At 41.0% G+C, this 14,584-nt stretch overlaps 1 protein-coding gene across 1 annotated transcript; it reads right to left on the bottom strand.

Moving 5' to 3' along the window:
• Nucleotides 1-944: 944 nt before the first annotated feature.
• LOC145503042 (peregrin-like) lies at nucleotides 945-14,455 on the bottom strand. Its single transcript, XM_081482466.1, has 10 exons — nucleotides 10,856-14,455; nucleotides 7,376-7,535; nucleotides 7,042-7,176; nucleotides 6,451-6,579; nucleotides 5,646-5,952; nucleotides 4,801-4,902; nucleotides 4,622-4,717; nucleotides 3,183-4,144; nucleotides 2,625-2,764; nucleotides 945-2,091 (listed from the first exon to the last, which is right to left on the bottom strand). The coding sequence occupies exons 1-10, from the start codon at nucleotides 12,382-12,384 to the stop codon at nucleotides 1,752-1,754; spliced, it is 3,900 nt and encodes a 1,299-aa protein (XP_081338592.1). The 5' UTR covers nucleotides 12,385-14,455; the 3' UTR covers nucleotides 945-1,751.
• Between the last annotated feature and the right edge of the window lie 129 nt (nucleotides 14,456-14,584).

Here is a 14,584-nt window from a genome sequence, read left to right as displayed (position 1 = left end):
GCGTGCAATTTTTTAAAAAAGTAACTTAAATTGTTCATAGAACGAAAAATGCAAACAAACATATTATTAATTTAGTGTTGCAGTTGTCATTATCCCTTTGTTTAGTAACTTAAGTGTTCTTATCTCGAAATACAAGCTATCCCAATCAAACGTAAGCGTAACTTGAGAACATTTTCAGAGTTATACACCTTTGTTGTGTAAACGTACCTTCTACTTAGTATTTCCTTTTGTATTTCTCTCTTAGGGTTACGTATTGTAAATAGTGTAAATAAACTTTGAACGACAGTCCCTCTCGCTTGCAAGTTTTTATGAAGCTAACAGAGAAGGATTTTCTCGACCCAGACCATCACTCTTTTTCGCTCCACTTGTTGCTAGTCTCTCTATTAGAAAGATAAGGTCTCGCACCAGAGACAAAATTCTCATGATGGAGTGGAATGCGAAAACCAAAGGACAATGTATCAAATGTGGTTTGTAGACTGCCAAGTCTGCCGTGGTCAGTTATCCGAGTTATTCGTTTTTATCCGGGGGCTGCTAGTTAGAATCACAACCAGCACCTTTGTCTTTGTCATGAAATTGTAATTAATTTAAAAAAAAAAAACAACATAAAAAAGAATTAGGGGCCACCTCCTCGGAAGTCCCGGTAGTAACTGGTCCAGAAATGCACTCTTGCTTGCCGTGTTTACATTCAAGATCGATAAATTTATAGTTTTGAAATTCAAACAAAAACATCAGCAAACGAAACAGAATGGATTGGTTTTTGAGTTAAAACCCGCACTACTATTCCTTACGTTTACAACTTGGGTCCGTTAAGTTAACGGCACTTTCGAGACCGGCGTGTGTGCTGGCGGTAGAGGGGGGTGGGGGAGGGGGGTGTATCAGGGTCGGGGCTTGGGTGGTATATTCAAGGTCAAAACCAAAGAACTTAACACTGAACAGCAACAATGTCAGAATAGACGAGTTTATTGACCCTGGGCTGCAACAATTTACAGGACAAACAACACATAAGATTGGAGAGAGAAATATACGAAACACAGAATTATTTCCGCGGGCGTCACTCGATTTGTTGAAAAAACAGACATGTCTCGGAAAAAAAATAGCACAGGATTTACATATCGATTTCTTTCTTCTAGATATAAATACAATTGTACAGTTCATATTTAATGTGCAACATTTTAAAAACACTATTCCACTGTCTAACTGCTTGAGGTTGCGAACATTTTTAATTTCGAAAAACCCTTTTGCCTTCGTGCTAATTTTATTAACTTTACATCGGACTGAAGAGTAAAAATGTCAGAAAGTACGCCAGATTCATGGACAGTTTCATTGTGTGGCATAAAATCGTTAGTTAATGAACGTAGCGTAAGATCCCTTCTCCAGAGACCGCAATCGTTTTGGTCGGCACCAACACTCGTGACCTCTGGCCATCATCTAGTATTCTTGAAATGTATCTGGCTGATACACCAAAGAGAAAAAACATGAGAAAACAAAGTTCGAAAAATTAGCTCCGGCCAAAGGTCGCTATTCTTGGTCCTGAGCAAAAAGATCGCGGACTCTGGACAAGAATGTGAAATTGCTTTATGCAAAATTTACAAAGTATCAAATTCTGTTTGTTAGTAGCTCCACAACTTCATTGAATTTTTGATAGTGTATTTTTTTGGTCCGATGGGAGTTGAATCAAATTGGAGAAGCTAAGAAACCATTAAACTAACATCACGCAAGGTTTGGCTACAGTTCTTGCGATAAAAACATCTCTAAACAAATCCATTTTCCTCCAATGGATCATGCTCGTCATTACCATCATCGTCATTATCGCTTTCTTCATCGTCCTCTGCATCGTTGCCGTTCTCGTTCACTCGTCCATCCACGTCATCATCGTCGTCGGCATTGTCGTCGTCGTAATCATCGTCGTCTTCGTCGTCGTCGGAGTCTCGGGATCCACCCCTCTCTACTTGGTCCCTGTGGATAATAGCGCGTTCGTAAGCCATCATCACTGATTTTCTCATGGATGTTTTGCGACCCTCCTGCAACTTGTTCTCGTCTCGTTCTTCGTGCTGTCCCAACGGTTCGAGTTTGTGTCGAGGAAGCCATTGCCTGGATAAAGCAAAGGGTAAGGGTTATATTTTAAGGCAGATCAGGCGAGAACGAAATTTAACCTGCGAGTAAGAAGAAGATTTGGGCGATAAAGGTAAGATGGAAGTCAGTGACTAATTTGATCTGAGGATTTGCGGAGCTGAGTATTAGTCGGCCCTTATAACAGTTCGAGCACGCTGAAATTCATTCACTGGGCTTGGGAATTGACTAAAGCGCATGGATATTTGTGGCTACAGCGAAATAATTCTTGTAAGCACTCAATACCAGTTTGAACTGTGAACGGAACGAGTTGAAGACAGTATCTATTGTCTAGAAGAGAAAGCGACCACTCTCAGCCCAAGCAGCCACTCTTACTCCATCCAGCCTCACCTATCATGAATGATACGGCAAGCGAACTTTCGCAAAGGTACAGTTGCTTCCCCCTACTCAGCCCCAGCCAAGGGTACAGTTTGCTCTCCTCTAGGATTCTTCTAAAATTTTGGTCAACAATCTAACAAATCACTAGAAAATATTCATTTCCTACGTACACTTACCAAGTTCGTCTTGTGTCAAAGAACAGTACAAGGTAAAGATGTTCTTCTGTAATGGCCCGCTCCTTCAAAACATCCTCAGGGGGGACAGGGATGGGGACGCCACGGTGAAGGAAACCTTTCTTCGTTCGAGGATTTATGATCTGTTAGAGAGACGGAAAAACATTGCTGAGGCTAATTTTAGATAGAGAGGTATTCGCTACGCGATCAGCCTTTCGACACATTAACTGTCGCAAAAAAGAGCATTCCAAAAACTCACGATAGTTTTTGCTAGAATAATACAAATCGGAAATTTCTGAGTGCTTGGTTGTCGCAAACGAAGACATATTCGTCTCTTGCACTATTGAATTTCGCTTTAAAGTGAAGAACATAGTTGCTTTGGAAGGAAACAAAAAAAGATCTACAAATGTGACCATGTTATAGTACGTTAGTTACTGGAAATTTCCACACAATTTTCTCCGTTTTCAAATGGAAACAAATTAATTTTGTCAACGGAAGACGAGAGACGCTGTTTTAATCAAAATAAATGGGTGGGTAGTAAGTAAAGAGTAGTAGGCTCACCAAGGCTGGATAAGAGGGATATCCTCGGCATTTTGCCCAAACCAAGTCTAATGGCTGTAAGGGAGGAAGGTCGGCCATCTCTGAATCAGAGGTGGTTGTTTTCCGAGGCCTTGGTGCCGATTTCTTCTTCCTCTTTCCATCCACTGGTCCATTCATCACTCGATTTTCAGCGGAACTGTTTTCCGTGTCCGTCGTGCTAAGTTCGTCTTCGGACAGCGCCGATAGTTTCCGACAGAGTTCTCGGGACGCACGAGTGCCGTTCATTCGGATATCACTGATGTCTGATTCTGAACCGCTGGTGTACGAGCGATACGTACGCTGCCGTAAACCATTCGTGTACGCGAAGTGATTGTTGACTCTGTCAGACGAGTGTGAATCGAACATGGGAAGCATCGTCGCATCTTCGATCAACTTGCCCAGCTCGGTTTTATAAGTCTTCTTCGGGACATAACACGTATCATTGGTGCCTAGGCTGTCATTACATGGCCGCTTCTGTGCTTTCTTGTCCTCTTTTGGCGCTGGCTGATGCCTCTCCTCGAACACCACATCATCGTCTCCAGCTTCGTCCGTGTGTAGATTTTCTGTGACCTGACACTCGGTGCTGACTGGATCAAATGTTCTCTCACTCTCCGGTGTTTTCAACACATGGTTTGCAGTTGGTAGGATGTCAAACGGGAACTTATCCGCGCCTGCTGACAGGTTCCGCCTAGCTCGGTGCCTTCCTTTATTGAACAGGATACCGCTTCGTCGGCTGGTTCCAGGACTGGGGTTCGCTGTAGCCCTGCTGTTCAACAGGCTCTCCCCTGTTAACCGATTGTCTTCGGTGTCCAAGCTCTTGGTCGGAAGTGGCTCGCCATTCAGTGCTTCGTTCTCATCAATGGGCTTGAACTTCTTCAGCGGGTGCTCGCCATCCAGTGGTGACAGACAAGGCTCACCGAAGCTAGATCCGTCCATACCACCAACTAAACAGAAAAAGAAAAGAAACATCAAAATCAGCAAAATAATTCTGTAATTTCCTCTGCAAGTCACTAACTATTAGTGCGGTTTTCACTTGAGCGTCGAAGAGCTATTGGTTCTGCATTACTACACTACACGATTGGCTTCAGAAAACTCGCGCCACTTTTCATCCAATCAGAAGTAAAGCCAAAACCAATCGTGACTCGTTGGCACACGTTTTCCCGCGCTTCGCGTCAGCTACACGGTCAAGTTTTGATTGGTTAATTGCATTACTACGTTACTTGATTGGCTTAAAAAGCCCGCGCCACTTTTTCATTCAAAAAGAAGTAAACCCAAAACCAATCGTGACTCGTTCCCACTCGTTTTTCCGCGCTTTCCGTCAGCTACATGTAAGTTTTGATTGGTTCCCTGGGTTGTCTGTGTCCTTTATGATTGGCTAGAGTGGTTACGTGGAATCACGAGCTAAAAGGATGCACACATACCACTCGATTCTGAGAGTTGTCTCTTTTCCTGGTTCAGTTTTCTTCTGACAAGTGCGATCTCTTTACGCAGCATTCTAACTCGTGTCGCTCTCACGCCTGATGAAAGAAAAAAAAATCCTATCAATTTTGGAGACTCAAAACGCTTTATATGTGCGATTTGCTGGCTAGTTATAACTCACCTCCATGTTTTATAGCCTGGGTCATGTCCAGTTTTTCCTGTAGATCTTTCAATTGTTCTTCTAGTGTCATGTCTCTTCTTTGTTCGTCTGTCAGGATAAAATCTAAAAGAAAACAAATGCATCAACTGTAAGCAATATTTCATATTTTTTTTTCGGTCCTACAAGATGCCTTGACAAGAATAAGTAACAAAATATCACTAAGTGTTGTATGTCTTTAGTGGTCGATGTTCTTAGTTACACCTAAAATTAGTTATAGGCATGCAACTTAAACTGAAAGGAACAAATATTTCCAATTAACATAAAGTAAAGTAAAAAAATAGTCTGCATACAGGCCAAGAAGCATATTAGGCTTGCTGTCATCTCCAGTTTCAGTGGCATGAAGTGAAAAGGAGTACATGTACTTCTACTCCCCCCTGGATGGGATGCCAGACTAACACAGGATTACCCTTCAACATTAAATTCCAATTTGTACGCGTAAGTGGAGAGAGGCACTGAGAGTAAAGTGCCTTGCCCAAGAAAATAACACAAGGCAATGATCCCAGCAAGGGCTTGAACCCAGACCATTTGATCTGGAGTTGAGCACATTAACCGCAAATCAACATAACAGGCTTAAAATCCCAAAAGACAAGAGGCAGACCAGTTAGCTATTTACAAACATGACCAGGGAGTTGAACTAGAGTCTACCAAGAAACAACTCTAGCTTGGTGGTCAGAGTGGGACTTGCACCCCCAGCCTTGGGATTTCAAGTCTGCCAACCTCACCTGCCTCAAGCAAACACTCTCACTTTTCAATATAGCAATATTGCATCATTACAAATAGAACCAAAATTGTTGTGGGGAGCTCACCTTCCTCAGTTGGCTCCCTGTCGGCAAGTGTAGGAGGTTCCTCAGTGTGTAGCCCAGTGACTGGGTCAATACCAGCACGTTCCACCTGCCGCCTGGCTGCACGCACAATGGGACGTCCCTGGTCTCGCAGTTTGAGTGCTGCCCGGTAGTAGATGGTGTCTGGTGCATTGTACCTCAGACAGTTGCTAATGATCAGGTTGAAATCATGCTCAAACTGCTCCATAGCTGTGTAGTGATTGTCTTCAATGCGCCTCGATATCGTTGAGAAATCCATGGGTTCATCAATAACATCAAGATAGTCAGTAACCTAGGCATAACAAAAAAAATTGGTTTGAGCCATCACTATATTTCCCACATGATTGTTTTACACCACTGAATGTTCACCAAACCAGGCTCTGGATGAGAGAACCATAAGTTAACATAGACATTGGATGCCTAAGACATCCCAGAGCTTCCACTTTTAGCAGCTAACTCCTACATGTAAAACAGAGACCACTTGAATGGCTGGTACTGTAGATCCTAGCCAGCAAGCAATGAGCCCCTACATGAAAAAAACAGTGGAAAGAGGAGGAAGGAAAAGAGGGTACAACTCATGAGAAGAGCAAAATAATAATTGAGATAAAATATTGAGTCAACTCAATTTAGGAACCTTCGACTGAAGCCAAACTCAAAATACAAATTCTCCCAGCTGTTGCCTTACAAACCTTTCATGCCAATTTTGAGAATTTGTAAGTCCATCAAGAGGATTGATAATCTTATTATTACAAAAAGAATCACACGCTGACCATTGCTCCTTTTTGCCTACCTCATCAGTATCAACAGGTTCAGCAAAGATCTCGCCAGGGTCTTTGGTCTGCAGAAGATCAAGGGTTTTCCTGAGAACAATGTTGAGTGGCTGCAGCTGCAGGTCCACGACATGTTGTTTCACCTTCACCTGATTGGTCAGGAGGAAACAAAATGCAAAGTAGAAATTAATATCTTGCTCAAAGAAATGAAGGTGAAGGAACAGCTGGCGATGATCAATGGAGGGAGGAGAAGAGAGAGGCAGGCTTCAACTGGCAACAGTTAGAGAGACAGTCACAAGACAGAGAGGGATGGAGAGACTCCCTTAAGGACCTATACCCTCCACAGGGTGAAAGGTTTAAGTCAAGTAAGTCAGTCAAAAAAATGAAAACATTGTTACAATGTTTTCATTTCTTTGACTGACTTACTTGACTTATTAACAGATGAAAGTACATGGACAAATTTGTTTTATCCCCTTGGCCCTTGTGTTCTTTCCAAAAGTGCCCTAAAGCTTATTCTGGTACCATGTTTCTTTTTTCTTTTCAATAACTTATGAACCAGAAATAGGCAATTCAAGCTAGAGCAACCAGCTCAATTTAGTAGAGATACTTACCTGTTCTCGTTTAAGCTTCTCTCTCTTTCTGATCAGTTCCACCAACAGACGAGCCCTCTCCAGATCATGCCGCAGACGTTGCCAGAAATGCAGCTGCTCCTTCATTGCCTTGATCCTCAGCGATCTCTCACTTGACTAGGAAACAAATGTTATGAATATTTACCACTGGTTTAAAGAAATGTGGGTCAGGTTTAAGGAGCTAATGTTGGGGAGGGAGAGTTGCATGACGACCCCAAAGGAGACTACACAAAGTCCTGCTCTTGACCAAAATCAATCTTCTCACAAGATAAATTACAGAGTCTGTATGATCAACATTATGGAGAATTTGCCTCACCTCATCAGCACCAGCTTTTTGGCTCTGGTGGCTGGCCTGAAGTCTTCTCAACAATGGAACTCCATTTCTCGACTGTCGCTTTAGCATCCAGTAACTCTGAAGGCTCTGAATAAACTGAGCTTTGCGTCCTATTGCTACACGACCCACAATCTTACTCAGCCTGTAAACCAAAACAAGGAAACCAGTGAATTAACTATTATCAATTTAGGTGCATGAAGGATCGAGGATTAAGATTCTCTTTAAAACAAAAAGAAACGAAAAAAAAAAAAAGTAATAAAATAAAATAAAAAAATCAGTGCCAAAGCAATGTGACAAAATATAGTACTGCAAAAAATTTTAGTTAATATTTCGCAGCAGGACATGTCACCTGTCAAATCTAGTCGGACATCGATAAGCAATTTATGTAATTTGCAAATCCAAATAATCTCATGACTAAAATAATCAAAGCCAGACATGTACAACAGGGTAGGATTGTTCAAAAGCCAGTTTACACTGATCCAGGATTAAAAGTTAACCAAAGCATTAATTTTTCTTGTATAAAAATTGTTTTCTTTAACTCATCTTGTTTTCCTTTTGTACAGCAAATATTACTCTTTTCTTTAGTTTGAGATTGTTCAAACTCAAAACTGAAGCACAAACAATATAAACAGAAAACCACACCAGAAAGTTACTAAACTGAAATCAAAATTCTGTTTAATCCTGGGTTAGTTTAATCGGGCTTTGAACAACCTGGTGCAGAATAAAAAATGCTTTACAAGGCTTTATGGGGTGATTTGTATTTCACATTTTCTTGAAGTCTGGAGAGGGAAAAAAACCATGGAGCTCTATGATTTCTCATTGCTAGCATGGTCGGCAAATAGGATCTTCACTATGAAATCCCAAGTCATTTTGGTGCTTGCTCATGTTATCTGATCATACTGTACTGTAGTAAGTTTGACAATTTTCAGAATTTGATCAGTCAATGTCCCATAACCAAGGGTTATTTCCAGCACTGAAGTATCTTTCTTTTTCTCCTAGTGATTTCTATTGTTACTAACTCTGAAAATGTATTTAAATTCCTTACTGTGGCAGGTAGGGCAGGAAAAAAAAAATTGACACCAGTTGCCCAGTGGGCCAGTACATTTCAGTTTTCAGTTGCCCAAGGATCAGAAATTGCACATTTTTCCGCAAAAAATCCTCAAAAATGCATTTTCAAAATTTTTATGCGACGCAAGACCCTACTTGAAGAACTTATTACATTAGCCTTGACAAGTCAGTTAGATTCTGTTGTTTGAGAAACGAAGAAAAAGTTGAACAGATTGCGATTGCAAAATTCAGAAAATTGTAATTGCCACATTTGATTTGGCAGAGTTGGAGACTGGTGACAATTGTATGTCTGACACTTGCATAAGCGTCCGTCAATTTGAGTTGCTTTCTCACTCAAAGAAACATGTGTTGTGTGTGTTGTGTATTCATATGAATAGGTATATTTTTAGGCTGATATAATGGCAACAGGTGGTAAACATGGCAAATTTTTGGATAAATGGCTGAAGAAATTTCATTAGCTGTAGAACAGAGATACTGGAGACCTTTTATTAATTATGATTTGTAAGGATTGTTTAAAAGCTGGAAAGAAGAACGCATTCACGAGTGAATGCCAAATTACTATTGATCCCCGACGTCCTTTGAAATGGCTTTTTTTCAGGCCGTTTCACGCACTGTTGGTTTCATTCACGTGATTAAAAAAAGTGATCACATGATGATAAACGTATCTTGGCGTGGATGGCCAAAGTTTGCAGCACAGAGTTTGCAAATTCCACAAAAGTTCTAAGTTTGAGGCAAATCTTATCCATACCATGGATTTTGCATCCGTTGAACTCTTTTCTGTAACATATCTTGGATTGCATCTTGTTAGAAGATGCAAAACTCAACAGACTTGCAAACAAACTGTGGTGCAACTTCCCTGACGGCAGAGATTCACTCATCACACAATCATGAATTGGTCATCACATGATCACTTTTTTTGGATGATGTAAATGAAACCAATGGTGCGTGAAACGGCCGGAAAAAAAAAAGCCATTTCAAAGGACGCCTCGGATCAATGGTATTGGGGCTCACAAAAATGCTAAGGACCCTTATTTGGCCAGATATGTGGGTCCCAGGACCCAGACTGAAAAATCCTAGCACCAACTCTATTTGCACCCACTAAAATATTACTTGCCCAATATGCGCACAAAGAATGCGAGCAAAGTATGATTCGATTTAAAATTAATCGACGCTTTCAACTCATTGTTTTACTCATCTTGCAGTGATAAGTTTTGAAATTGTTTTTGATTGGAAATTATCACCAACAAAACTACTGAGGCTAATTTCACTTGCCCTATGGACCACTAACCTTCCATTTTCACTTGTCTAAGAGCAAAATTTACTTGCCCCGCGCAGTCAGACCTGGGTTTTTTCCTGCACTGGCAGGGCATTCAACAATTTTGACAGTTAAATAAATGCCAACATTATTGAGGGAAAGGAAAATTTCTGCAGTGTCTCATTCTCATGTACTGACAAGGAAAACTCATTGTCACAAGCAAAAACTCAATCCGACCAATTTTTTGGATAGGGGGAAAGTAAAATGCACAGAGAATTGATAAAATGCCAGTCAATTTCAAACTTAATTGCTTCAGGGTTAGATGTTCAATTAGCTCGGTCACCGCTATTGCTCAGTTCTTGCTATTTTTTCAGTCAGAAACAACAGCAATCTATTTTCCCGACTGTAATTTGTCAACTCCAAATGGCCAAAAGTATAGCAAATATATTGATGAAAGAAAAACAGGTGTAAATGAATTTTAATGTTTTATAGTACATGTGAGGAACCTGTTCCCTTGAGGAAATGTCAATAAAAAAATGTCAAACTCAGCTGGAGATGCTGGTGGAAAATCTTGAAAAACACCGACATCCATTTGGTAATAATTAACCTGTCTAATAATGTCTAGGTTATTGATGAATTATTAAGTTTTGTTTGTCAGATTCTAAATTAAATTCTTCCACAATTTCTTTAGTTGATAATAACAACACAGAAAAGACAAAATGAATCTTGAATAAAAAGAAATAAAATAAATTTAATGCTGGTTTTTGAAATCATCTGGTTATCTACAAAACCCAGGATAACCTTGTTACCAAACTTATTAGTTTTTAAACTGCTCAGAGCTTCTCCATATTTTTTTAATTTTACTATTTATATTCTAGAACAATACCCAGACATGTTAACTTGTTTTGCAGCTTGATAAATATCCAATCTTTTTTGCTTGCACTTCAAGAAACAATGTTCAAATCGTAATTGGTTTTCAAAACAAGGCCAGAACAAAACTATATGCTTTTGACAGTTGCTAGGAGACAGTGCTATAAAAACAGCATTCTTAACAGTGTGTAGTGATAAGAGCAAAAGAAAGCTAATCTTGGATACAAATAGTACTTAAATGTTTTCATACAACTAACAAAGAAACTTACCGATGAGCAGGGATAAATGGAATGTTAACAATTGGAACTGCAGTTGTTTTCTTCTCTGCCAAAAGTTTCCGAAACTTCTTGATACTACGTTTGGACTTGGTAGATTTTGCAGACTTACTGCTTGCTTTTGCTGGAGTCTTGCTTGTTGTTTTACTCGGAGTCTTACTATTAGAAACATTAGTTTTTTCCTTAACTTCTTCTTCACTGTTTTCTTCCTCTTTACCTGCTTCCGAGTCAGACGGTGTGTGAACATCGCAAAAAGCAGTCTTACGCACAGTCATCTGTCCATTTTCACCTTTTACAGGTTCGATTTTCATGTACAAGCCTGCTTGCTGTGCACAAGTGACATGAAATGCCGTATAACAGTTCGTCTTGAAACACTGGATGCATGCACCATGCCTACGCTTACAGATGTAGCAAGTGAGTTTCCACCTTGCTTGAGGAATGTTTTCAATGGAGTCAATAGGTTCCAGAAATACTGTGTTTGCAAAGCACACCTCTGGAATCCACAATGCACACACAACATGCCCCCACTTGCCAGTATCTGTCTGTTTAAAAGCACCAGTTTTGTTTGGACACAGGACACAGTCCACTGCTCTGGATGGCGACTGAAGACATCGACGACAAAGCCACTGTCCCTCGGGAATGTATGGTACACCATAACACTCTTGATGGACAGCCAGATTGCACATGTCACAAAACAAGATTGCGTTACTATTTTGACACTCGCCGTCGTTACAAATACAACAAACTGCATCTTCATCGATGTACTGGTTTGGATCGCAGTTCGTTTGGCTCTCAAAGTAAGACTCTTTCTCCAGTCTGTCCATCAGAGTTTCGAACACTTCTTGAGAAACCGGCGCAATTCCTTCGCTCTTTCGTTTCTCATTTATAGTATCTAACCAAATATAATCCTCCTCGTCCATGTCGTATTCTACCATTTCGTCCAATTCTTCAGTGGTTTGCTCGATAAATCGAAAGTAAGTGGTCGACCTAACCGGTGCATCGGGCTGCCGAAAACCCGATTCCAACTTCTCGCTGTAATCCGCTAGCGGCAAGCTCGCTCTGTTGTTGTTTTCGCCGGATTGTTCATTCTTCGATTTTGTATCAGTTAGCGGCTTGATCATCATCGTCTCAAAAGTTTCCACTGGTTTTTCTGGCTCCGGCGTGGAAATTTCTTCGCTATCCAGAACATCTAATTGATCATTTATATGGATTCTATGAGGAAAACCTTCTATTTCCACTTCAACAATTTTCTGCGCTTGAGCATAAGTTAGCGTCTCTCTGGGAACACTCACCGTTGGCGGAGATGGCGGTGGTTTCTTATTTTTAACGCTCTTTCTTCCTCGGCCTTTTCCTTTTTTCGAAGATGTTGGCGTTGCTCCCACAACTTCCATGCCATCGTGTTTAAAAACACGCAAATGATATTCTATTCCACTGTAACTCTTGTATATCTTCTGACACAAAGGACATTCATACGGCGGCTTGGTCGCTCGAAGATTGTCGATCAGTTCTCTAATGTTCACCATGGTTCGTTCAAAACATTAAAACATAGTTCGCTAAGAGACAAATCTTAACACGACGTTTTCGTGAATATGAATAATTCTTTCGTGAATGACGTTTTCGTGGTATGCTTTCCCTATAAAGAAAGCCGGCGCGTCACGATCAATCGAAAGTTCTCAAACTGAAGTCTTCTAATTTCCCTTGCACAATTTCGATTTTCCGTCTTGAGATTCGCTTATTTTCACTCACGAACGGAGGACGCCTCTTTTTACGTAAAGCGAAGCTACAAATCTTGAAATCCAGTGAACTACGAAGCAATCTGACCACACCAAGGTAGTTCGTTAAAATGGCGACAACGAACACGACAGCGTTGGGCGACTATGCTGTGCCGTAATGTCACTGAAACTAAAACGAAACACTCCCCTCTTGACGAAAATGTCCTTGTTTGAGTTCTCTGACACTTTCCTCCGAGATTTATTTCGGAACTCCTTTCGTTTTCAACTCAATTGTTTTCATACCAACGCGGCACAGGCACGAACTAAATCCGGTTTCGCGAACAATGGCCAACCAATAATGGCGTACCGGATAACTTGAGATGTTGAATTTCTCAAAGTTCACTCCACGCAAAACCACTTAAGGCTAGTCTGGAACCCTCCTTTCGAAACGCAAACAGAATCGCTTGGTATTCCTCTAAACAATTCGTAGGTAGCGGATCCTCTACACCCTCAGCTGAGCTGTTTCTCGTCCGTTGAAGGGACTCGCCTTCGAAATAAACGCTTTCACTTCACCGCGAGCGATGTGCAAACAAAGGAGGGCATTGAAAGCATAAAATCGTGATGTTCCACGCCGACTCTCAGCGAAAGCTCATCTTGACGGCTAAATGAGGTCTTTTTCTATAACTTCTGCTTTTCGAAGATTTGCGTAAACTAACAACGAAGCCGAAAACGAGATCCGACTTTGGGGAGGTTAAATTCGCTACGAAGAAGATGGCGCCAGTTACTCTCGTGGACAAGCTTCGCCCCTGACTATTTCGCGCCACGCAGGGACGCCCCCGCAGATTGTGTAACATTTAATTTTGGCAGCGAAAAACACATGCGATCTTGTTCTTCGCATATGCCACCCTCAGATCTTGAAAAACGTCGTTTAATTTTGATCAAAAGAAAATAGGAAACACCAGAAAATAAGAATAACAAATGCCTTGTAATCAAAGAAAGTTCTGCCTGGTTACCGCCGCAAATTAGCATGATATTTACCGCTATGTAGGTTGAGGAGTCTTGTTAGAATCCGTCCATTCATGCTCCCTCCATGTGACTGTAGAATGAACGATGTTTGTTACATTACAGCGAAAGTGAAAAAGAAAGTAATGAATGAGAAATTGCATGGGTCGAGGATTAAAAAACAAGTTAGCTTCTTAAAACGGCGATCAACCGTTAAAATCATTGAAAATTGAACTATTTTCACAGCCGAAAATTCAATCAAAAATGTCTCACGCGAAAAACCATCGGGAAAAAAATGATTGATCAGCCAGTTAACACGAGATCTCCTGTTGGGTGTTTTTCGTCCCCGAAGACTTCAATCATTTCACCTTTCGAAATTATGACTAAACTTGAGCCAAAACGGAAAGGCAACCACATCTTGAGGCGATGTTTAAGCGATAATTTGACGTCGGAGCATTGACGACCGAATGAAAAGATCGAGGAAGTAACCTCGTGTACAATGTGTCCGTACAGTTTCTGGTTGCACGATTCTCTGTGTTAGCTAAGAACGAAAATAAACTGCCTTCAGCTACATTCTGCCATATGAGACTGGGAAAATTATCACTCTTCAAAGTTCCAGGCGCCGGTTTAGTTCAAAGTAGTATACCATGATGTTGATGTAGAAAAACACGTCACAAGATTGCCGAGCGGTCCCCGCACCACTCCGTTCATGCAAGGCCAGACAACACAGGAAACTGAAGAAATGAAAATCGAGTAGGAGTCAGTTTTTTACCATGACGGATGTTTTTGAACTCCAAAAATGCGTGAGTGCCTACTTCATATGCAGGCTGTGTTTCGTAGTCTTCCGAGAGTCTAGCCATGTGATGTGTGTATTTATAGATTGTAGCGGTGACTTTCGAAGGCGCTGAGCATTTCTTCATCTAGTTGACGACAGTCATGACAAGTGGTTTGAATTTCCTTTGCGTGACGTGCGAGATCACAGTTCACGATCGCTGAACAAGTTAAATAA

Source organism: Orbicella franksi, chromosome 11 (genome assembly GCF_964199315.1).
Source record: "Orbicella franksi chromosome 11, jaOrbFran1.1, whole genome shotgun sequence".
NCBI classification, from domain to species: Eukaryota; Metazoa; Cnidaria; class Anthozoa; order Scleractinia; family Merulinidae; genus Orbicella; species Orbicella franksi.
This window is presented reverse-complemented; position numbering and strand designations above follow the sequence as displayed.

Excerpts from the sequence above, each read along its gene's own strand:
- LOC145503042 (XM_081482466.1), bottom strand. The coding sequence starts at position 12,384 with ATGGTGAACATTAGAGAACTGATCGACAATCTTCGAGCGACCAAGCCG. Across the intron at positions 4,718-4,800 it reads CCAGGCTATAAAACATGGAG|GCGTGAGAGCGACACGAGTT; the intron begins GTGAGTTATAAC and ends TTCTTTCATCAG. Across the intron at positions 4,145-4,621 it reads ACAACTCTCAGAATCGAGTG|TTGGTGGTATGGACGGATCT; the intron begins GTATGTGTGCAT and ends TTTTCTGTTTAG.